Source organism: Erpetoichthys calabaricus, chromosome 2 (genome assembly GCF_900747795.2).
Source record: "Erpetoichthys calabaricus chromosome 2, fErpCal1.3, whole genome shotgun sequence".
NCBI classification, from domain to species: domain Eukaryota; kingdom Metazoa; phylum Chordata; class Cladistia; order Polypteriformes; family Polypteridae; genus Erpetoichthys; species Erpetoichthys calabaricus.
This window is the reverse complement of record NC_041395.2, coordinates 79,888,351-79,914,461: the sequence shown is the minus strand read 5'-3', so window position 1 is coordinate 79,914,461 and position 26,111 is coordinate 79,888,351. Positions and strand designations below refer to the sequence as shown.

General features: G+C 37.6%; 1 protein-coding gene across 1 annotated transcript in view; it reads right to left on the bottom strand.

Moving 5' to 3' along the window:
* tnfaip8l2b (tumor necrosis factor, alpha-induced protein 8-like 2b) overlaps positions 1-26,111 on the bottom strand; it is a 79,023-nt gene that overhangs the window by 2,235 nt on the left and 50,677 nt on the right. Inside the window, exon 2 of the mRNA XM_028793963.2 lies at positions 1,914-2,236. Within this exon, the coding sequence (XP_028649796.1) occupies positions 1,914-2,231 (318 nt within the window). The 5' untranslated portion in view covers positions 2,232-2,236. The remainder of the gene's footprint in view (positions 1-1,913; positions 2,237-26,111) is intronic.

Sequence of the window (26,111 nt, the reverse complement as noted above, 5' to 3'; positions counted from 1 at the left end):
AGTTCAAACGATAGATGTTTAAAATGATTGTGTTTCTTTTAACACTTGTACATGCTCAGAGTTTATAAGCATGACTACAAATGAATGTTCCAATAAATAATTGGATGACGTCAAACGTGCGTGTCGGAGGATCTCCTCACGGGCTCGACTGACGGATGTAATAACCTGCCAGGGTCATCGCTGTTCTCGCCTCCTTCTTTACCCGCAGAAGATGTGATGGAACTTAGCCCCGCCACTTCGGGTTTGTGCACTACAAGAAGCCCGGCTGCTCAGAAAGCAGGAGTCACTTTCCATTTAGAGCGTTCCACCGGATGGAGCTTTTGACAGCTGAAAGAGCTTTTTGTTTTGTTTATTATTGTGCCCGAGTAGCCATTTCCTTATCAACTAAAAGCATCATTTTTGCTTTGGACATTTGCATTAAACGGCTGGTTTCACAATTTTTCTTTGTTGCTCAACTTGTCATTCCTACACCCTGCCACAGCAGTAATGTGAATTTCCCCTTGGGATTAATAAAGTATCTATCTATCTATCTATCTATCTATCTATCTATCTATCTATCTATCTATCTATCTATCTATCTATCTATCTATCTATCTATCTATCTATCTATCTATCTATCTATCTATCTATCTATCTATCTATCTATCTATCTATCTATCTATCTATCTATCTATCGCGAATTACTTGAACATTAATTATAAAGGGATAATACAAATTGTTCCTGTGTAGTACGAGTGTGAAGTCGTGTATGAGTAAGCCCTGCAATGGACTGGCATCCCGTTGAGGGCTGGTTCATGTCTTATACTCAGGGCTGTTGGGACAGATTCCAGTCATCATTTACCCTGAGACTACATTATGTGGGTTTGAGAATTTTGTCTTATAAGTGTGATAATGTGATGCTATGTTATTATAAGTACAATTGATCTGAAACCAAAACAGACAAGGCTTTGATTAAGCCTAATGGTAAAGCGTAAGTATTCTACCTGGGCTTCATGGGAATCAGAAATCCTATAATACCTTCAATAAAACTGACAAAAGAGACACACAGCATTCAATAACTATTACATTAAGATAATCCGCCAAGTCATAGCACATGTTCAGACACATAAATCTTAAAGTAATAGCTGTAGAGTATAGCGAAATTCTTATCCTGTGAGGTTGTGAAGAAACATATATTTTGTACGCTCATTTTCCTTCTGCCCCTGAACTGGAAAAGTAATAAAAATGCGTACTAACTAGAGGAGGATCATTTGAAACAATGATCCCCAATGCTGACTTTCTTTATGCTCTTCTTTATGCTATTAATAATGCCCATATTAGACAGCTTGCCTTATCATTTCAATTCCCTTCTTCCTTCTGTAATAACGACTTCACTCAGAAATGGCGGAAAACTTCCTTTCATACATCATTTGTAAAAAGACATATAGGAATTATATATACTCTTAGCATATGTTTTTTCTTTTTTACACTCACTACCTCACAATAGTATGTGAATTGTGGGTTAATAAAAATGTAATTATGATTGTCATGAAGCTTAATGATGCAGGTGAAACTAAAATTCTGCTGTGATTTAATTAATTTAATTTAATTTATTCATAGCTTTTTCTGTTTTTCTTATTTAGTAACCACACCTGCTCTTTATTAGGTAAGTACCACTAGCAGGCATCTGTGGGCCTTGGCATAGTTATGCAAAGTTGCTCCCTGTAGTCAATCTAACCTTCATATATTTGGGATATTTTAGTAGATCACACAAACTCCACACAGTGTCAGATCCATATTTTGATGGCAGGACTTGAGCTATGAAGCATCAGCATTACCAATCTCAGTGCCAACCTGCCTGTCTACTCCAAAATGCTACTTTAAATGATCTGCTGTACACTAAAATCACACAGTAGATGAGAAAAAGTTTAAACCTCATGGAAGCTGATTGCAGTCATGGCCCCTTGATGCAGTTTCTTCTTGAAATCTTCTGCCAGTTTTAGTTCCACCTCAGTGAAACGGTTGTGCCGATAGAGTACACCAATTTTGACTGCAATCTTCACCAAGTCCTTCATAATTTTTTGGGCTTCATTACGATTACCAGTGTACTCCTTGGACACCCGGTAGAGCTCGTCCATAATCTCACTACTGGTGTCATCAATAAACATTTGAGCCATTGACTTGGAAGCCATGCGACTCAGAACCTTCTTCTGGGCCTGCATGGCTAGATCCTTTGAGCTGAATGTTTCCATTCCACCTGGAGATGGAAAATATTTTAAAAATTAGGAAAGGTGAAAAATTAATAAATACATTCATAACACAAGTTGTAACAATAATACATAGTCTGATGTCATACAAATCCTAACACGTGACTGTCAATGAGATTAGTAGATGTCAGCATAATGAGTGCCATTTCCACAATACAGTAAAACCTTGGATTGTGAGTAACTTGGTCTGCAAGTGTTTTGCAAGACAAGCAAAAATTTTTAATAAATTTTAACTTGATAAACGAGCGAGGTCTTGCAGTATGAGTAGTACGTATACGCTTTGTCTGCCGAACGTTACATGATCACAACTGAGCCGATGGTTCTTCTCTGTCTCTCACTGTGGGATTGTGGGTAATCATCTCCCGTGTTCAGTTTCAATCGGCATGTCTCACTCATATAGTTAACATCCGTACGAGCGTATACTGTTTACTAAAGCATTGTGACCACATGTGTGTGCCTAAAGGATTTTTTTATTTTGTGTCCAAGTGTAGTGACTGTTCTTTAGTATCTGTACTAGATTAAGGAGATGTGTAAAATGCGGGAAAGAGTGCAAAATTTTGTAGAAAAGCATCATCCAAATAAGGCTGTAGCAGTGCGAGCGATGAATCTGTTTAATGACAATGTAATGTCACTTTTCCACAAAATCCCAAAAAAGGAAGCAAAAGCAACTGTCATTGGATAGGTTCCTTGTTAAAGTCGCAAAAAAAGAAAACGATTCCAGTGAGCCAACAGATAGCAGGGATTCCATTAGTTACAGTGAAAGTTGTCCTACACAATAACCCCCCTGCTCCTCCTCTCTCTCGTCTCTCTCACACCAGCCATGATTCTTTTCAAACGTAAAGTGCAGGTTAATTTGTTTTATGTATTTTTACTTTAGCTTTTGTATTAATCATTTTTATATGAATATTTTTGAGTTGTGGAACGAAACATCTGAGTTTCCATTATTTCTCATGGGGAAATTCGCTTTGATATACGAGTGCTTTGAATTACAAGCATGTTTCCGGAATGAATTATGCTTGTAAGAGTCATTTTCCTAGTTATATAAGATTCATAAATATTTTACTAGATGACAATGCATAATCTATGGGAGGTTCCTAAAACCCCCATAAGTAGAATTGTATTGGTATATTCTTGCCATTTCTGACAGCTTTGAGTAAACATTATTCTTCAGTTAGTGACAGCCTTGCCATGTGTAAGGTGTAGAGGTATATAGTTTTAAACCGTGACCGTGCCTGGGCACATGCTCGTGCTAACGGGGCGTTTGAGTGTGTGAAGTAACTCGTGCTTATTTAAGCGTAAAACCGTACGTTTAAAGCGTACAGAAGAAGAAGCTAAGAATCTTTAAGTATAGAAAGAAGAAGTAAAGAACTTTTAAGTACAGAAATAACTAAAGTTTCTCAAGAAAAGCTAAGTTTAGAGAAGATACAGTACATTTTTTCTTTTTTTTTGGCTTTTATTCTATGTGTGTAACTATTTTTCCTTTTATTCTTGTGTGGATTATTTGCTTTTAACTTTCACTAAATATTTTTAAAACAAACTTTTGGACTGAGAGATTTCTTTCGACACGCGTTTTACATGTGCTTGATCTCACCTTATTCTTTCGGCGGCTACAATGCTCGCAAACCAAGGCATCACTGTACTTAATTTTTACAATGTAAATTTAAAAAGGTACATTTAATATAATAAAGTAAGTAATGCAAAATACCAAAACTGTATAAATTTAATCAAGTATAATTTCATACAATAAGGCAAGGAATCATTGAAAAATATGCTTATACTCTCTACAAACGTTCATCCAGCTATCCATTTCCTAAATCCATTTAATCCAATTCAGAGTCATGGGTTACCAGAGAACCTCCTGGCTACTTCAGCGACCTTAAATTATGGAGTACTTTTACAATATGAACAATTACCTGAGGCATCTATTGCTTAAAATAGGAAATTAGTATATAATATGGACGTTCAGATACAAAATTGTTGGAAGCCTGTGTGCCTGGTTTAATGGTGGTTAAAAATTTGTAACATTTGTAATATGGAGGCTGGGTGGCTCTTACATGATGTAAAAATATTTAAATGGTGATCTCTCAAACCTGCTTAATACAATTCAGAGTTCACAGGGAGACCCTCTCTTGACACTAAGCATAATGTAGAAATAGCCCTGAATAGAGTGCCACGTTATCACAGGGTTCATTTATCCTGGCCCAGTCTTGAATTGCCAGTACTCCTGAAAATGCTCCTTAAAGGATGGAGGAGGAAAGTCACATTATCCAGAGAAAAAGCCCCAATGCTAGCAACATGAAAACTTCACATGATGAATGACCAGACATGGGATTCAAGTCTATGAAAGTGAAGCAATGAGGTCATGGAACTACAGCTGTCTGCTTTTTCCTTTTAAATAAAAATATTTTAATTATTCCTGTGGACAAATACAATCTTTTGGAAAATTTTCTCCACAATTAACCACCAAAGGCAAAAAAAAAAAATATTTATATATATATATATATATATATATATATATAAAACATAAATATATAATAAAAAAAAAATCCTAGAGAAAGACTAGGGAAACGAGATGTGATCTTCACGTGAAGATCATGGAAGACACTTAGAAGACCCGCGAGACAAAAGAGATTGACCCAGGACCGTCTCACGGGCATGAAGAACATGAGATTCTTGCAAGACACGCCCTACTTACAACCTATATCAAATCAGACCCGGGCACCAAAACACTCAGTCGTGTCAAGGCTTTGAGCACACGCAGATCCAGGACTCTCGGTGCATATAAAGCATATAAGGACAATACATTAAAGATAAAACGTCGATGACTAAGCGAAGAAGAAAAAGCAGCGTGGAGAAAAGAGACTCAAAAGCGTTGGAGAGAGAAAAAAATGCAAAAAAGAAAAAGAATAATCGAGGTGCAAATTCAGAAAATAAGGAAAGTAATAATCAGCCCAGAACAAGTGGAATTAAAAAAAAAGCACATCCAATCGGACTCAGAATCAAAAGACAAAGAGTAAAAGAAAAAGTAGATTTTCAAAAAGATGTTCAAAAATGTTGGCGCTATACACATGAAGAGCAGGTTAGAGATTATGAAAGCAGTGGAATTTGAAAGGCTCAAAAAAAAAACAATGGTGCGATACACATTCAGAGAAAGGTAAAGACTATGAAAGCAGTAAAATTCGAAAGTATTGTAGCATCCCAGGCAGGTTGAAGCCTTTTTTTTTTGTGTGACTGTTAGGTCAGAATGAGGGAGGGCGGAGTACAGCACGGAAGACTGACAGCGGGGTATTGATTGATGCGGTAAGGGAGGGGGTAGGGACGGGAGGAGGGGTTGGAGAGGGTGCTAGAAGGTTGTGTTTGGGGTTACGAAGTCAGCATTTACTTCTTCTCTTTTCGAGCCTGACGTGGAGGTCGCTACAGAATCAAAAAAGATAATAAAGATCACATTAGCACAAACAAAAGGAAATTATTACTCGAAAAAAATAGCAGGACAAAGCAATGTCAGAAATAAAAGACAAAGAGTATAAAACAAAGTAAAACGTCATAATGAGGTTAAAAAACAAGGGGACCAAACACATGCAGAACAGGTTATAGATAATGAAAACAGTGGAATTCAAAAGACTCAAAAAAAATGTATGCGCAAAACACATGCAGAGCGAGATACAGAATATGAAGTTTAAGTCAGAGAATTTCAATAACGGGGTTTACCTCACATGCATTTATTGGTTACTTTGCAAAAAAAATAATTAACTGCTGATGATGTTGATCGTTTTGTCTGTGCTGAAATTCCAAACAGAGAAACCTATCCTCAATTATGGTGCAAAGTCATTTAACACATGTCTCACTGACCTCATTTAAAAGATTCAGCATATTGGGACCCGAAAGATTCCGAATATTGTTTTTACATAAGTTCTGAAATAAAAGTGAAACTAATGAAATAGCAACAATTCAAAGAAAAAAAAATCTTAAAAGTGTGTATCCAGAAAGCCAAACACGGGGGTTGGCAAGTGAAGCGAGCAGGGGGCAAAGCCCCCTAGTCTATAGATATATTTAGAACCTTCAAATCTTGGCTTGATGTTATTTTGAACACTCTAGATGAATAAGATGGGTGAGTCTTGTTGTGCTGAATGGCCCGTATTCATCACTTTCCTAATAATCTAATGTTTTAACTGTACAAGCAGGAGTGTCTTTCACTGCTCTACATGATTCTTTCAGTATTTTAGTAGTAAAATAAAAGGCAAGGAGGAGGTCAAGTGCATCAGAAATAGTAAAAGGGAATTAAAAGATACAGACAATGAAATAGCAAATGCTCTAAACTCACATTTTTCTGAGGTGTTTACAATTGAGCAAGTGGATAACCTCCCAGAGGTAACAGGGACTACTAAGGAGGTACTGAGGGATTTGGAAATTGTAGAGGGAGAAGTGCTGCTCAGATTAAATAAACTGAAATCAAACAAATCACCAGTACCAGATAATATTTACCCTCGAGTTCTTAAGGTGGCTAGCGAGTACATATATAAACTCTTAACACATATTTTTAGGAAGCCACTGCGCACTGGAGAGATTCCAAAGGACTGGGAAATGGCAAATATCATCCCATTATATAAAAAGGGTGACAGGGCAGATCCAAGCAACTATAGGCCAGTAAGATTAACATGCATCACAGGAAAATTAATGGAAAGAATTATTAAGGATAAGATTGAGCAACATCTGTCAAGGACAGGAGCTATTAGGAACAGTCAGCACGGGTTCAGAAGATGGAGGTTGTGTTTTACTAACATGCTGGAATTCTATGAGGAGGCAACAAAAAGATACGATCAAAGTGGAGCATATGATATTATTTATCTGGACTTTCAGAAAGCATTTGATAAGGTGCCACATGAGACGTTGGGCATCAAATTAAAAGAAGTGGGAGTTCAGGGTGATGTTTTTAGATGGGTGCAGAATTGGCTCAGACACAGGAAGCAGAGGATGATGGTGCGAGGAACCTCTTCAGAGTGGTGTTCCACGGGGTCAGTGCCAGCGCTGCTGGAATAAGCTACCAAGTATTGTGGTAGACAATAAGACTTTAGGGACTTTCAAAACTCAACTTGATGTTTTTTTGGAAGAAATAAGTGGATAGGACTGGCGAGCTTTGTTGGGCTGAATGGCCTGTTCTCATCTAGAGTGTTCTAATGTTCTAATGCTCAGAAGAAGTGAACTTCAGTCTTGCCATCTAATGTAGTAACTGAACACAACTATAGTGCTTAGGAAGCAGAATTAATCTTCTGTTTAACCTCAGACCTGAAACAGGAATAGAAATTAGGAAGTCTATTGCTGTAACTCGAATTACTTTAAGAAAAAGAATTTAAAAATATACAATTTTTCAGCTTGTTAACCTGAGTAACATTCATTTCATACTTGTGATTGGGTCTGCTTATTGCCCCCTGTGTGGCTTGTCCTACCTGATGAACTAGCTATATAAAATATTTTGTAGCCCAGGAAGGCAGCATGGCTAATATCTGCGAAGGCAACAATGATGCACTCCAGTTGATTCACATAGTGAACCTTCTTTGGCATATGTCATTCTTCTGATTGAGCTGAAGAAAACAGTGTACCCATGGAGATCCTCAACAAATGGACAGTTGAAGAAGAGAGTTTGTGTGGCTTGTTGGGCACATTCAAACTGAGCAGATTTGCCACAGACATCCTGATGTCACTAGTGACTGGCCATGTGAATGAACAACTGGGTCTATGCAATCGGCCTTAAGGAGAAGTGAAAGGAATTGCCAGGTCGAGATCCCCAACTTTGGTGGTGTCTGTTCTTGCTCTGTGGTTACAGAAATTCAACAAAGCAATCTATAATTTTAGACAGAGAAATAAACCTTTATGACAAAATTGATTCTCAGTTTTGATCTTTACATGTTAAATGGATTACACAATGCTTTATTCTTGCAATTCAACCATGTACGTTACTTCTGAACTACTTTTTTTAAACTAAAATATTGTGCAATAGACTGCACTGAAGGAATCTGACACAATTTATACCACTTCCTGCCACTATTGTGAGTACAGTGGTCACGTTTGAACTCAAAGGGAATAAGAATGAAATCTGAAAGTTTCAGGTCTGTGTAGAATAGATACCTCCAGGTGCTCCATTGGACATATGCCAACACTCTGTATGCAGAAAGCACCTCTGCAGACGTGAGCTCTCTGCTTCTTATCCCCTCCTGGTATTGCATACACAATAAATTAAAATATCTGGAGTACTGTCTGTTCTGAAGTGGTCTGGCTGATGGACATATTGATTTTTTCAAAATGCTGACTATTTTCTAACCAAACAGTATCAAGCTCTTGAATCTACAGGCCTCCTGAAGTAGAAGGGAAATCAGACTGTTGCAATTTTTGTGATGTGGTTAGAGCATGAATTTGCAAAACATCAGCATATTTAAGGTTAATTTCCTCCAGCCAATGTTCACGTTTCTTTGTTTCTTCTTTTTTTCACTTTTAATCCAGCTGGAAACAGGACCACGTTTAGTCAGGAATACACAGAAGCTACTAAGTAAACTTGTTAACTATAAATGCACAAGAGTTTTCTAATAGAAAGGTTACAATCAGTGGGACAGCAAGGTTATGTAGTAGTCAACTTACTGCCTCACACATCCAGGATCTTGAGTTCAGATCCAAGCCTGCTTACTGTCGTTGTGTTGTCTGTGCAGATTTTTCTCAGGGATCTTAGTTTTTCCCCCATAACTGCATGAGTTTGGCTCTGGGTAGTCCTGTCTTTTTGTTTTTAACCAATGATGTGCTGATAACATTAATTTGCTGTGCAAGTTTGCACCATGTGACTGTTGATGTGTATGACTAGACCCTATGATAAATTTGTGACCCTTTCAGGGCTGCTTTCTGTCTTGTGTCTGCAAGATTGAATTCGATTAATCAGACTTGAAAATGCTGTGTTATGTAAAAATAAATAATTAATTTGTAGATATGGGAGTAGCCTATGATAGACAGTCAAGACATTTCATATTCTGCTGCCTTAGAAGGAGAAATTGGTCAGATTAATAGAATTTATGAATGAAGATTACATGACAACAGTCACCCATAGGAACTATGAAAGAATTTGAAGTCAAGGTCGATTTAGTCCAAAGATCAACAACAACAGCAAAATATAGCCCAAAATCACACAAGGAATGGATTAATGAGCTTTAACAGGACACTTTCTGGCAGCCTGTCAAGCCTTGCCAAAAAAACACGTAAGGGAAAAAACAATAGAAGAAATCTTGGGAAAGGCAATTCAGAGAGGAAGACCCCATTCCAGGTAGATTGGGCATGCAATGGGATAAATACAATATATAAAACAGAATGCACATAATCCTCTTTCACAGAGCTTGATGGCCAATCTCTCATTGTTACCACAGAAATACAATATAAAAGTCCAAATTACTTTATTCTTGCACAGCACTCCTCACCAAGTGCAGGCACAGAGCACTGCGACATCACTCAAGGCAAGATGCAAGAATATATTATACCTCTTACTAAATACAGAACTATCACATATAAGAACACAGATTTGTTAAAATACATCAAAAACAAAGTAGAAACTAATTAACATAAATGAAAAACAACAATATCTGTCCATCAGCTAATTACAGAACCATGGCTAGATTGTAGCAAAGGAGTCAGACAAGCCAGACACTGTGAGAGTCCTGGAGACCTCCGCCAACAAGCCACCTCACCGATATTGGCCTTTCTATAGCTGAGTCAGTGCTGCTCCGGCTAATCTGATGAAAGGACCCTTCTACACAATGAGTCCAGTGCTCCTTTATCTGAGATGACTTTTCCATGGGCAGTAGAGCAGTGAATCAGTACTCAGCACATACAGTACCTGTTTGCATGAATGACTGATGTGAATTTTGGAAGATTAGAGAGAAGTCCCTCCTTTTTGCTAATGCCTTGGCCATAATAGCAAAGACAAGAGAAGAATTGCAGCTAGAGGCATTTAAATGACTGAATTATCTAGAAAAGAAGGTGCTCAAGAGGAGATGAAAAGTAGTCATGGACAGGAAATGGTAGTGATTCATGACAGAAGAGGAAAAGAGCTTAACCATCTTAAGTTCCATGATGTGTGAAAAAAAACAAAAAAAAAAACAATAAATTACTTAATAAAAATAAGCAGCGTGCATAGGGCGCAACATACTCTATATATAATATACACATATACAACCTGAGGATAGAAACTGTCTCTGAACGCGAGTGGTGTGAGTGCCAATGGCCCTGAGTTCTTTAATTATATCGTTTGCCCTCTTTAAGGCACCGTGTGCTGTATTTCTCTGAACAGCTGAGCACTGATAATATTCTATTCTGCCTTCATAATACCTTCTGCATTGTTTTACAATCCTGCCTGCCAGGATGTCACACCTGTAGAGTTAGTAAGAACAGACTGAGGAAGGAAAGATGCCAGTAAACTTTTTTTATTACCACAGCTGAAATGTATTGTGCTCAAATCAGTTCATCAATGATAGTCATTTCAAGAAGCTGCTCATAGTCTCAACAGCATCTCGTCTGATGCACATGATAGTGTGGTCTGCTTTCGGCTTCTTAAAGTCTATCACAGTCTATCAGAGGCCTCATGGCTTTGTTAGCGGTGAGATTGCTATCCCCTGGCACCACTGTGTCAGCAGATAAACCCCCTCTCTGTATGCTAACTTATCAGGCCTATGATGTTGGTGTTACTGTTAAATACCAAATACCAAAAAAATAAATAAAAAATGGTGATGAATTTGGAGCTAGCCAAATAGTTATATATGAATAAGGATTACTGAAGGGGGCTCAGCACACTACCCTGTACAGGGCCCATGATGGCAATCAGCTGAAGTGTGCAAGCTTGAAAGTCCAAAATATAATTGTAGAGGATGGCACTAATTCAGAAGTTGAGGAGTTTGGTGGTCAGCTGGGATGGTGTAGCAATGTTAAATGTTCAGCTATAGCCTATTAACAGGAATCTAGCATAGCAGTTTTTTTTATCCAGATATGCTAGGATGGTATGGAGTGCAAGGAATATGGCATCCTCTGTAGACTGATTCTGAGAATGTTTAACCTGGAGATGATCATGGCTATCTGGAATATTCTGTTTAATCTGTCCTATTAACAGTCTCTCAAAATACTTCATCTTGATTGGAGTGGCTGCCATTCAGTCATTCAGATAGTTCACTTTCTTAGGTGCAGGGTTAAATGTCTTTTTGGAGTAGGCCGGGGCCACCAATGCAGGGAAAAATTAAAGATGTTATTAAAGACATCATTAAATTTGTCATTATTGGTTTTAAAATGCTCCCTCAAATTTCTTCTGCAATGGATGCCTTATGGAATTATCTCATTTAATTTAAAGTCCTCCTTAAGTCATGTGCAAAAATGGAGGAGAATGAATCATATGATGCTGAAGGCAATTGAATGATGGGCCACTTTTTATCATACTAAAAGTAAGTGCAGAAGACATTAAGCTCAGTATCATTGTTACTACCACTATACTCTGTCTACAATTTATCCAGGTCATTGCAGATGATTCTGCACTTAAAGGGTGTATTGATAAAAGAGATGACACAGAGCATACAAGTTAGGGGAGAAGTTTGTTATTTGGTGCAAAGAAAATTTTCTGCATCTTAACATCAGCAAGACTAAGGAACCTGGGGCATCATCCATAACACTGTACGTAGAACTCACACTAAAACATGGTATACGGACAAAAGTGTAAATGTGTGTACTGACAAAAAATTCAGATGCACAAAACCGTGCTTAAGCCAATTTCCATGCACTTCAGCTCCATAAATCGTAGTCAGCATGAAAAGAAACGCACATGCATGTGCCTGCCGTCCCACCCTGACTCCTCCCAGAATTTTGCATACTTTAATATGCAAATAAATATAAATATCACCATCCCCTGGCAAAAGCATGTGAAAAAACAAATTTTCAGCGAATGCAAAGTGGAGGCAAGGAAAAATGTACTATTTGTTGGCTTAAGCAGTGGTATAAACAACAAAAGGAAGTTGATCGAGTGATGTAGAGTGGTAGAGAAACTCGGAAGCTCAACTTCAGAAAGTCACACAGTGCTGAAATAAAAAAGAAGTGGTCAAATATCAAAGTCACCGTGAAAAGGCGAGTGATAGCCCACCGTCTGAGTGTCAAATGGAAGCATATTAGGATACAGAGAAAAGAAAAAAATAGGGACACAGTGAAAAAAAAGGTTGAAATGTCAACTTTAATCTCATAGTTTACTTTTCATTAAAGTAAATGTCAAAAAACCTAATCTTAAAATCAATGTTAATTTTACTAGAGTTTCTCAGATCCCATCGTAACTAAAGTAGCGCATTAAATGCTTCATATTCTATGTATTCTTCTATGTGCTCTATGTGTGTGAATCACTATGTGCTTCTTAAATGGGCTTTCTCTTACACCGACAGAATAGAATACAGAATACATTAAATTAATGATATTACTGCTCTCTGAACATCTTAAATACTAAGATGTATACTTTATCATTTTCATGATGAAGTAAATTAAAGCATGTATTAAACATTGGGGCATGGTGGCACAGTGGTAGTGATGAGCTGGCGCCAAAGATTGTTCCTGCCTCCCTCAAGATGCTTGCTGGGACATGCTCGACCCTCGATGAAATACTTTAATGCATCAGTACTGTCTCTTTCAAACATGCCAACCCCCAATTCCTGTCCTTTGTTTTCTTTCTCCACGTAACCAATCGCCACACAATAAGCTCTGTAATAAATATCAAGCCATCTGTTAGCTTAGAATGCAGATTCTTCAAAACTTTTAAGGAACATTGAGATATCTTCGTAGTACATGTTTAATAATTCCATCCATCTATCCATCCAGTCCCAGCAAGCATACAGCACGAGGCAGGACCAATCAATGGACGGTGCAGCAGCTCATCGCTATTGCTGTGCCACCGTGCCCACACATTTAACTATTAACAGTATACATCATTTAAATTAAGTGAAAAATGTATCTGTATAATGCAATATACATACTTTAATGTATTTCATCTTAAAAATGATATCAAGAGCTCCAAGAAGATACTGTAGCTCTTGGAAATCTAAATAGACTTAGAAGCCAGTCGTCATCATCTGTAAATACGCCCTCTCTTCTATTGAACTGAATTTAATTCCTTTATTGTTAATGTATGGTACAATGTGATTCACAATGTAGATCCTCCATAAACTTATTTTCCTAAAAAATATAAAATAACAATACTAGTAATAAAAATAATAATAATAACACAATACAAAATAATGAAAATTATACAATATGAAAGCATAAGTACAATAAACATGTACATATAGTGCAGATAGTGCAAATGGTTCATAAAGTGGCACAAGTTGTGCAATATTACAACTGTAGTGCAAGTTTACAGTTAGGTAATTGTAATTTTAAGTGCAAACAGTTCTACCAGGAGCACATAATGGACTGATTGAGTGTGTTTATAGTTCTTGGGATGAAACTGTGTCAGAACCTTGAGGTTCATGCAGGAAAGGCTCTGAAGTGTTTGCTGAATGAGAAAAGTTCAAAAAGACTGTGCACATGGCTGAGGCAGCAAGTGCTATAAATGTTCTCCAGGTTAGATGCTGTATCCCGATAATCCTCTGCACTCTCGACACAGCCCGCCATACAGCTTTCCAATCAGCTGCTGTACACACACTCAGATACAGTCGGTTAAAATACTCTGAGTGGTGCACTGAGAGTAACATGTCTAAAGCAGCTGAGGTATTTGGAATAGTTTGGCCATTCTGTGCACTATTATATGGTTACAGGTTGATTGCAATCAGATACCTTAAACTAAAAAACAATATGCAGTTAATATCAGTGTATTTGATAAAGCCGCGTCAGGGATGTGAATCTAAAAATGAATGGGAAACCACACAGGAACAGTAGCACTGCTTTGACGCTGGGTGCCACCAGTTTGCAAAACCAAGTGGAAACTTGGGTAAGGCTGGCATAAGAATGTGCGTGGCTTTATGCCAAGTTTAGTTCGTATACATCTCAAAGTGAGGGTGGCAATGGGCATGCGCAACATTTTTGTGCATATGCACCGTTTATACATGAGGCCCCTAGTTATTGATTATTACTGGATCAAACAGCTTCTATGTTCGGTCACTATTCAAGGAGTGGATGTAGAGGTGGTCCATTCCTACAAGTACTTAGAGATCCACTATATAAGAAAGAACAGAGAAGGCTATTCTTCCTTAGGAGACTACGTTCCTTTAATGTGGGAAGTGACACCCTTCACTCTGCGATGGCCAATGTGACTTTCTATGCTGTGGTGTGCTGGCCTGGTAACATCACTTCAAGAGAGGCCCACCGAATCAACAGGCTAGTTAAAAGGACAAGGTCACTTATGGGACATACTCTGGAGCCCCTAGAAGTACTAGCAAAGGAGAGAATTGCCTTTATGAACAATTCTGCACATCATCTCTCTGGAACACTAACACTGAGGACTTTTAGCCAATAAATTATTCTGCTGAAATGTGTCAAGAAACGCTACTGGGGCTCCTTTATACCAACAGCAATATGTCTGCATAATGCCTCACTGTGACAGTAACAGCCAAGTTGGAACTTTTCTTTCCTTATAATTTTCTTGCTTAATAGTCATTCCGGTGTGTGTTCAGACCAAAGTGTGTGTGTATATTTATTTACTTACTTACTTACTTACTTACTTACTTACTTACTTACTTACTTACTTACTTACTTACTTACTTATCTACCTAGTTATGTATTTATTTATTTAAAGAGCTTCTGTAAAAAGCCAAACATCCCTCTATGGACAAATAAAGATCTATCTATCTATCTATCTATCTATCTATCTATCTATCTATCTATCTATCTATCTATCTATCTATCTATCTATCTATCTATCTATCTATCTATCTATCTATCTATCTATCTATCTATCTATCTATCTATCTATCTATCTATCTATCCCTGTAGTGATGTTTAGCCACATTAATTGCTCTTCTGAGTTTGTACCTGTATTTCTGCCATTCCTTCTACCATGAAGTCACTGGTGATGCAAGGTTTCTTTTTAGGAAATATGCAGGTTATTTTAAATGGTTTTCATTGGTACACAGTCATCTACAAATATTCTAATGAATCTTATTTCGACATTGGCATACTCATCCATATCTGATGAGAATTCTTTAAAAATGTTCTATTTTATTATACAATAAATCAGTCCTGGAGTTTTTACTGGTGTTTCTTTCGTCCAGCATTGAATTACTTTTCTTACTGAATCTTCATGCTTCAGTTTCTGCTTGTAAGCTGGCAGCAGACAAACTGACAGGTGGTTGACTGTCCAAGATATAAGTGGTATAGCAGGAAATAAGCATCTTTTATCAGTGTATACCAGACCTATAGTCCCTATCTGTCTGTTTGGGTTCCTTACTCCGTTGTACACTTTGAAAGGTTAATCATCAGGAATCTACTTTTTTACTTTACAACACATGCAGCGAGTACTTGCTCCAAATCACTTTCCAGCTCTACTCTCAATTCAGTATCTGGCTATCTTGGTGGCACTTACAGTTAAGAACTAACATCACTTCTTTGGTTGAGGTATTCCAATTCTGGCTATAAGTACACAAAATCAGAACTCCTTCTAATAGTCCTTGGCATACCAGCACCCAAAATAAGACCACACATCTGACTTTCTTTTTTACAGCAGGGTGGCTGGTATTTTTATAGTTTCTCAAAACACAGAAAAAAGGTAATGAGTAATTATCATACCACCTCAAGTTAGATTCCCATGGGAATTAAAAGCTGCACTTTCTATTTAAGCAAAACACCCTGAATCCTGCTTTGCCTTTCATTTTTTCCAGTATACACTGCACTCCTTTTTAGCTAAAAAGATTTTCATAATAAGGTCTATTATCTGAAATCTGTCAGCTGAAAAGGGAAAAGTATCTAAAAGAGATGCCCCTTCAGTCTCAGCTTTTAAATCCCGGCTGAAGACTCACTACTTCAGTTTAGCAAATCCTGGCTAGAGCTGCTGATTAACTGTACAGACTGCATCTCTGTTGTTAGTCATTAGCACTAAAACATAAGTAACAGGATAGTTAGAATTGGATACTAACCTGGTACTCAAACCTATAACCTCAAACCGGTACTCTAACCTCGGTACTCAAATGTGGCACTTGGTGCCACGGACCACCTGCAAAGTTGTTTTGCCTGCCTAAGGTAAAGTCATCCCTGATGGAGGATCGCAGGAATCGTGAGAAAGAGGGGTCCTTTCATTGGCTGGCAGATTGGCTGGCCCAACACTGTTTCAGCCGTGGAATGGCCAAATGGGGGAGGCAGCTTGAATAATGTCTCCGGGAGTCTAAAATTATATGACATCATCTACTGTTAATTTCTGCTCCGTAAATCTAAAAAATTATTATTCTTTATTTTTTATTAAGGATTTGTTCTGTTCTGTGTATTGTATTGTATTGACCCCCTTCTTTTGACACCCAGTGCATGCCCAACCTACCTGGAAAGGGGTCTCTCTTTGAACTGCCTTTCCCAAGGTTTCTTCCATTTTCCCTACTTGGTTGTTTTTTTGGGAGTTTTTCCTTGTCTTCTTAGAGAGTCAAGGCTGGGGGGCTGTCAAGAGGCAGGGCCTGTTAAAGCCCATTGCAGCACTTCTTGTGTGATTTTGGGCTATACAAAAATAAAGTGTATTGTATTGTATTGTATCTCCTATATACCTTCTATGGCAAAAATTCTTCTTCCTGATTCTTTTGTTGAGCACACTCTTAACCATCCTCATTACCAACTCCAAAAATGGTGGGTCAAAAAAGACATGGTCGTGTTCAAACTGTGTAGCAGCTGTACACAAATGTGACATTTGGAAACTTTTTTGTTTTTGGTAAAATCAGGGCTCTTTCACATTTCTAAGCTAAACAAAAAATCAAACAATGCACCCTAAATGTCCAGGAAAATCCATTAAAGTCAAAGATGGGTCAAAACTGACCAGAATGACACGAAATGTTAAAATCTTTTTAGAAGATGTAAAAATTCTGAAATGTTTATATTTTTTAACTTCCAGTTACAAGTTCATCCCAAAGAAAATTTCATAATAGTCAATAAATAAATATATATATATTGAGATAGATATATTTGATATATAGACAAATATTATGATTTCGGGAAGAAAAGGCAGTGTAATTGGGAAATGGCACTATATGAGACTGGCAGTTATGAACATGAAGAAGGCAGATATCTAAAACCAAGAAAAAGGAGAATATAAGCAGACTAATTGGAAACACAAACCAAAGTTGTAAAGAAAGAACAAGGCAAAACAAGGTTGTAGCACTAAAGACTTCTTGGAAAAGGGGAAGCAAGGGGTAGGTGCATAAAAGTACTTGGTGCTTTTATTTAAAACAATTCAGAATCCAAAACAGTGTACAAATAAATAGTGCAGTGCAACAAAATGTTCCATATATAAATTATCCATTAAAATAAAATGGTGCTGGTGGAGGTTAAAAACAAGCCATAAATAAATCAATTTAAAATGGAGTTAAAAACATGCAGAAGTCTCTTCTTTAAAAGAAAAATCACCGTCCCCAGAGCTTCCCGTTGTGAGCTGGGGGGCTGATCGCACCCTTACAGGTTAAAAAACGCTGAAAGACTACCTTCACATTGCTCCCTTGCTTGCTGGGCTTACTTGCAGCCAATCTACCACACGATCCACGCAGTACTTCATATACTTAAAAGTCCAAAAAGCACCTGTCGATTTTTGATTGTTTACTTTTCTCTCTCTCTGACCTTCCCTGCTCCTGTCGCACACTCCTTTGAAGAGGAAGATATGTTTGCATTCTTTTAATTGTGAGACGGAACTGTCATCTCTGTCTTGTCAAGGGGCACGTTTAAACTTTTGAAAAGGAGACATGTTTCTTTGCAGTGTTTGAATAAAGTTCCAGTCTCTACAACCTCCTGTGTTTCTGTGCAAATCTGTGACCCAAGTGTGACACCGTTAAAACTTAGTCAACCAACTAAGGCGCAGACACCCTTCAGACCAGCTTGTGTCCCCACTGCCAATCGCCTGACATTCCACAGGGTGCCGCTGACCCCTCTACCTTTCGACTCCCGCTGCCATAATTGGCCTAGCAGGAGAGTCCTTTAGAGCAGGGGTCCCCAACCACCAGTCCGCGACCCACTACCGGGCCGCAGCCATCTGACAGCCGGGCCGCGAGAGAACTTCCGGCAATGGAGACTCACTCAGACTTTTCAGAATGCTTGGTGGGCTGGGCTTTGCAGCGGCGCAGAGAGAAGAGAGAGACCGAGGTGAGAGAGTATTACAACAAAGTATTTCTACGGTCCCGACAGTTTCCCCATATGACACGAGACTATAGAAATCTCGTTACTACGAAGTACATTCAGCAGATGCTTTCATTACAACGAGGTGACCTTGAAATGCTTGAATGAATCATCCACAGAGCAGTTAGATCTGTGGCCGCAGCTCAGTTGTACACATTTAGGCTACACAACGATCCCCAAACAGAAACATTGTAAAAAAAATTCTTTCTTTGAACTTTCCTCGTACTGTTTTTTTTTTGATGTTTTTGTTTTCTGTGGTTTTCAGTGATACCTTTTGCTTATTGCTTGTCAACATCTGAAAAACATCCATTGGAATTTAACTGTCACCCTCCTATAGAAACGGCAGACACGAAAAAAACGATAACAGTGTTAATGTTTGTGATGTGCAGTCTGTTGGAATGGCAAATGCAAAGCATATGTCTTTGTTATATGCAAAAAAAGAAGAAAAATCTCGGGTTGCAAAAATATACGAACTGCTTAATAACTTAATAATAATAGAAATGTTATGTAAATTGTGTATAAAACTGCCCCCCCCCGACCGGTCCGTGGAAAAATTTGCATCTAATAAAGTGGTCCTTGCTGTCAAAAAGGTTGGGGACCACTGCTTTAGAGTATTGTTGTTGCTCCTGCTCCCAAGCTCAACAGGAGCAACCTCCTCGAGTGCAGGCCACATGCCCCTTTCCCTGGGGCTCCACTCCCGTCTACCTGCTTCCATTCTGTCACACAGGCTTCCTTGCGCTCTTGCCCTTCTCTCTCTCGTCTTTCAACCTCTGATTTTTTTCTTCCTCTGCTTTTCCAATTCTCCACTCCTTTTCTCTTGCCAGCTCTCTCTTATACACCTCCGTGGACGCAGCATCTCAATGGCACACTGCAGGAAGCTGATGAAGCAATTGAGACAGACCACACCCTAACGTGCAGGTGCTTCTCACCCCAATTACTCCCACCAACCCCCCGCAGCTGCATGAGCATACATACCCACGGAGAGTGAGACGGCTAATTAATTACTTAATTATTAAAACAGCCCTTATTTTCTAAGCTGCAGACCTGCTATTCCACAGGACATAATGATGCAAAAGAAGTACAGCACAGCAACAACAACAACAACATTTATTTATATAGCACATTTTCATACAAAAAGTAGCTCAAAGTGCTTTACATAATGAAGAAAAGAAAAATAAAAGACAAAATACAAAATTAAAATAAGATAACATTAGTTAACATAGAAAAGGAGTAAGGTCCGATGGCCAGGGTGGACAGAAAAAACAAAAAAAACTCCAGATGGCTGGAGAAAAAAATAAAATCTGTAGGGGTTCCAGGCCATGAGACCGCCCAGTCCCCCCTGGGCATTCTACCTAACATAAATGAAATAGTCCTCTTTGTAGTTAGGGTTGCATCTTAAAAGAAATGCAAAGAGCAGGATGGCATTGAGCTGGTGTCACTATCATAACATTAAAATATTTTGAGGGTTGCATAAACAATCCAGAACCTCATAAAAATGCAGAAAACAAGAAAAATGGGCTCCAAAACTCAAATTACAGCAAAACAGTAGGCCTATACATGCTTTGCTTTAAATAGACAGACAAATTATAAAATGGAAATGCTGATTCCTGGCATCACAGCTACCTAAATGTGCTCACATACTACTCACATTCACATAAGTGAATCTCACAAATCATGAGGAGATGTACTTCTGAGACAAAATATCTTTTGGGCTTGAGAGGGGAAGATGTTGACCACAGTCTCATTGGTTTATGCCTTCCCCATCCTAATTATGAAATATCATTCACTCAATTTCCTCAGAATAGGATTCTCTTTAATAAGGTGTTCATGAAGAAAAAAAATGGCCTCTGGAAGATTATAAATTCCAACCTTGATTTTCATGTTCATTTAACTACTTGTATGGTTCTCATATCAATGCTGATATCAAGTGATAAACAGATCGATATCATTGTGCAGTTGTTAGCAAAAAATGGGATCAAAGGCAGTATGAAGGAGCAATACTGGAGCTAGTTTGCCATCCCTAAAAGAAGGGGTGAATCAACAACGGGTAAAAGATAAGAATCATTTTCATATTTTTATCTCTACAACAACTACTTGATGTGCAGGATAATAATAAAAACTATGTAGGATTATTTTAGCCTGGCAGTCTTAGTTTTTTTTGGACCAGCATAAGACTGGGTGGATGTGGGTGTGTGTGAATGTCCCTGTGATGAACCGAGGACCTCCCTCAAAGCCTAAAAAAAGTCTTTTCAAAAAACAGATCTGCTGGTTCTCAACTGTACTAAATTTAAAATGTTTTTTTTCTTGTGTTCTTGCCCATGGCTTGCTGCCATTGTTATTAACCATTTTAGCTCATGTAACTTCATCATACATATTAGAGAGCCTTGTGGCCTGCAAGGTTTCAATGATAGTCTCGAATCTGAAAGATTATTTTCACAAGGTTTTGTGACGGTTCAGGATTCTCCTTATCTGGACTATGACTTAAGCTTTTTAAAACATAAATATTAATCTTGTGAACTGTGGATTGAAAAAGCTTTTTATAAACTTTTATTATCCATCTAGAAACAACATATATTCTTTAAACTTGATTATTGTGTCTAACGGTTTCTATTGTATAACATTAGAGTGCCCACTGTTACATTTCTTGCCAGTGTGGTGTACCCTTCTAGTATATTACAGGTAGAGAAATGAGAATCAAGGGCATTCAAGAATTTAACTACAAAAATAAATGATGTGTGATAAACTTAGTGGTTTCATTCAAGCAAATAAATCAGAAAAAAAGAAAAGAAAGTGAAATGAAAATTATAGCACCTAGACAAGCACAATACATGGAATACTGTACATTATGAAGCAGTATAGTATGTAGTAGTACTTTAGGGACCTAAATGGAGAATGGGCATCCCAGCCGAATCGGAGGATATCCCATTACCCGGATGGGATGCCAAGTGTGATGACACAAGCAAATTGGCTGGAGGGACAAGGAAATAAATTTGTAATCAGCCAGTAAGCAGACGGACTGAGAAAAGTTGAGGATTTAGAGTGGTTCCATCCCCTACACACAATGTGGCAGTGGTCCTCGCATGGGAATCCAGTCAGGGCACCTGCAGGGGTGCTTGGGAGATGGAGTCCAAAAGTGCTTCCCTGTCAGGGTCCTTGGGGATTGACAGAGGGTGCTGTTGGGGGAGGACCACCCTACTTTTCTTATGGCCCGGAAGTGTTTCCTGGAGGAAATGACATGGCACCGGAAGGGAACCCAGGTCTGGCATAAAAGAGATCCCAATGCTTCATATCATGGAGTCAGAGTCGGGAGGCAACAGGCAACACTCAGCCAAGGACAGATGGAGGTGGAATAGTTTATTTTATTGTAACAGTGGCTATTTTTGGAGAGGTGATCATTGGAAAGGTGCTTGGTGTGAATAAATACATTTTACAATATAATACATCTGGTATTATACTGTGTCTTGGGTTTGGGGCTTTCTGGCACCCCCTTATGGCCACAGCTGACAGAGCAATATTTTGAAATAGATAAGCAGAGAGTAATGAGCTATGTTGGGCTAAGTGAACTGTTCTCGTAAAAATATGTCCTTAAAGAAAATACTCCACCCCCAATTTTTTTTTTTATCCGTTACTTACCCTGTATTGTTTGTAGTGGTAACTGAGAACATTTTTATTGTCATGAGATCACAAAGTTTATGATATAACTTGTGTCAATGGCAGCTGGCAGGGGGCCAATAATAAACAACAGCTAACGATATTAAAATATCCACTGAAAAAAATTTCAAGTTACTCGTGTCGCATAATCCTTATGTCAGTTATCCAGTCGTACACGAACAATGTGCAAAGTGCTTACGTTTTTATCTATAATATTTTTAAATGAATACATTTGGAAGTCAGAACAGTGGATGACCAGGAAGTACTTCAAACCTCATTCATTGGTCAGAAATCAAGTCTTAATGAGGGTCCACTCCCCATAACATCAAGAGTTTACAGTCATCTTGAATCCCTCAAATCAACGGCACATCACTATCAAACAAAATTAAACAACGTAAAACTGCACCAAACAGTGAGACAAATGCAATGAGACAACTGAAGACCCCAACAGGTAGCTTCGGCAGTATATCTGCTGTGCCAAAGCTGCTAAAATAACAGCACAATATTAAAATTTAACAGATTTGGTGGCAGGTTTTTGTTATTAATTCCAAATACTTACACAAAAATGTTACAAAGGATGTATTTCAATTGTCAAAAACTTCATTGGGTGCCACAAAAGAGTTAATTACTAGGTGACTTGCATGAGTAATGCTTGTCCCAGAAGGAGTTCTAGGATTTTATTTAAAGGCTCAGTAAAATTCATGTGTAAGCAGCAGGGCTCAGAAAAATATCACTCATGAATGAAAAAAGTAAAACTCTGATTTTTATCCACAAATGCTTCAAAAATAATTTTCAGACTGTCCTTCTGTGACGGCATTAGACGCAGCAGTTGAAATTTATGAGGCAATAACAAAAATAAATATAAACTTTACAACGATAATAATTTCTAGGAAGATAAACAACTAATTTACAATTTATAATTTTGTTTCACTATCAATCCGAATGCATTCCTGCTCTGCGCAGAAAACGTCCCCACCTATCACTTGTACACTACATTGGTTCTGGTTTTCGCAGTGTAATTATATTAAAATTAATAATTAGAACACGGCTTATCAGTGCATCTATACTATATTCTTGTCTAGTTGATACTTATAAATAATTATATGTGAAAAAGTATTGCTGTTTCTATAAATAAATCTATGCAAAACTTATCTTAATTTTTCTCTATATGTCATTTTAATTTTCTATTTAAATAGGTCAACATATTCAAATATGTTGGAGGTTGGCAAATTGAAACACTGCCCCACCCAGAGTGACACGAACTCGAGCTATGCCACTGGGTGTGGTGTGCGTGACTAGATCTGGTCCAGGCTGTTTCCTGCCCTGCACCCAGAACTTCCAGCAAAGTAATTGTCCTCACTCTCGTAACCCAACACTGGAAGAAGCTGTTATGAAAATGTATGCATTTACTGAGGTTATTCTAGATGTGAAATGCAGGAAAAAAGCAACAACAAAGAATAAATAAACAAATGAAAACACACTAAACGTCTGTGGGGCGACTGCAAAAGAAAGCTGGAGAAGATGTGTAAATTGCAGCACAAAAACCCCAATCTATTGTGAAAAACATAAAGTTTCTTTCCGTCGAGTGCTAAACAGATATTGTTTCAAGGATTGGCATGAAAAATAATTTTGAAAGTAAAGATTTGGATGAATACATAATTATACGTGCATATTTAAACACTGTTACTTGTTGCCTCAGAGAGATACTGTATATAGCGTGTATGTGTGTGTATATATATTTTTATTTCTAATAAATGTAAAAGTATAACTGCTACTACAATACCTATTTTGTGAGCTTTATTATGTGCAAGAGGCGAAATGTTTCCAAACAGTATAACTTTGCAATGCTATGCAATATGAAAAGTAAACGTGGTACAATAATAGCTGACAGAATGGAGGACAAAAGGAAATTGATTTCAGGGTTGTGCATCATAAAATGTCTTGGCTATGTCCTATAAAATCCAGTGTTGTGGAGAGAAATCCCTTTTTTTGTATTTTATTTAGCTGATATTGGTGTAAAAAAAGGTTTTGAATCATATAAATACTTTTTTTGAAAATTTGGAGCGTTATACTCACTACTCTTCAGTCATTTGTAGCTCCTGTATTACATAAGCAGAATAATAACCATTTAATTTTTGGTATGTAATTTAAGCTCAATAATTCCAAAAAACCCTTAATGCATAAAAGTTTAAGCCTCATATTACGTTACAAAAGGGTCAATGCTTTCAGTCCCACAGTGTTAGTGGAATTCATTTCAGCTCCAGCTTCTTGAAAGCTTGCTATGGATAAATACCTGTTGAAAAGCAGAAAGCTGTTGATTTTGTTTGTCTGATTTGTTCAAACACTTAGATAAATGGTGACATTTCCATATCAACCGGCATTCATATTATTTTAATTAATACTGGGCACATTAATGTTTTTGATTTTTCATTGGTACGAGTATACAGAGTTGGTGACAGAAAAAGTTTAGCAAGTGTGTGTTGATTTTCACGTGGCAGTGGGATGTGTGATTACAAAATAAATACAACAGACAGTATTTTTGATTCACAGCAAGTATGCCTGGGAGTTGCATACACAACAGACTAAAGCAAAACAGAACTTCTGGACAATACAGCAGTGCAGGTTAGCATTGTTCCTCACAAAGCCCAATGCCGAGCAAAGATTGTATCAGTCGAATGTGCATAAGATTTCAGCTGCAAGCACACGGGTTCACTCTCACAGAAAACTCAACAGGCAGCATTACTTTTGCAACTGAAGATCATAAAATAAAACTAAATTAAATAAAAAAAATAAACAGACATACTGTAAAACCTCAATATCGACTCTGCAATGGCTTAGACTGCCACTGCATACAGCTATATAAGGCTACTAAAATAACACCTTTAATGCACAGCAGACTTAATATTTATCTGTAAGAACATTTCACTGTAGATAAAGAAATACTGTACTGATTATTTCTTTAAAACACATAAATGTTGACCTTCTGAAGAGCTGAACCCACTGAGTCTGGGGACTGAATCTCTGCAGCAGTCATGTCATTAAAATCACGCTGCATTGCTTCCCAGGAGAAGTGTTGCATTTTACATTTTTTGCCAAGAAGTAATTTTTGTTCAGTTTATTTTTAATTGTAAACATTGATTATGTGAAACAAATTAATTAAAAGTATATACATATAGGAAGGTCCCAGTGCTACCAACCATACTAGCATATTCTTTATTTTCAAAACATGTGAAAGCATTGATTGTCAGAACTATTGTACTTCTTATTGTATCTTCTATATGCCCGTTACCAGATGGGATGCAGCACTGGACAGAAGTCATTCATAAACACACACACACACATAATCAGTCACTATTAATGTAACCAATTTAGAGCCACAAATTATTCTTATTAGCACATGTTTGGGATGGGAGAGGAAAACCACACACTGGGGAGAAGGTGCTCACAAAACAGAGACAGTGACCAAGAGTGGGACTCGGAAACTGTGAGGCAGCTGCACTAACTACTGTGCCATAGTACCCACTTTATTTTATCTTACTTATTTGAATTTTGTGTTCTTTGTAAAGTGATTTTTGATGTTTTAACCTGTAAAATATGCTATTAATAAAATTTAAATGTTATGCACACTATATTTCAAATTTGTAAGTGTACAGCAGGATTGATAGGCAATAGAATAAAAAAGTAACATGAGTATCATAATACCTGCATGTCAGCTTCTCTGTATGATATAAAAAAAAAATGAAATGAAGAGTACATGTAAACACATACTGTACTACTGTATATTAAACACAAATTAATCTATACATACTGATTAACGCAAAGAAGAAAAATAATACTGGCAAATATCCCTGTTGATTTAAAAATTCAAAAGAAAAC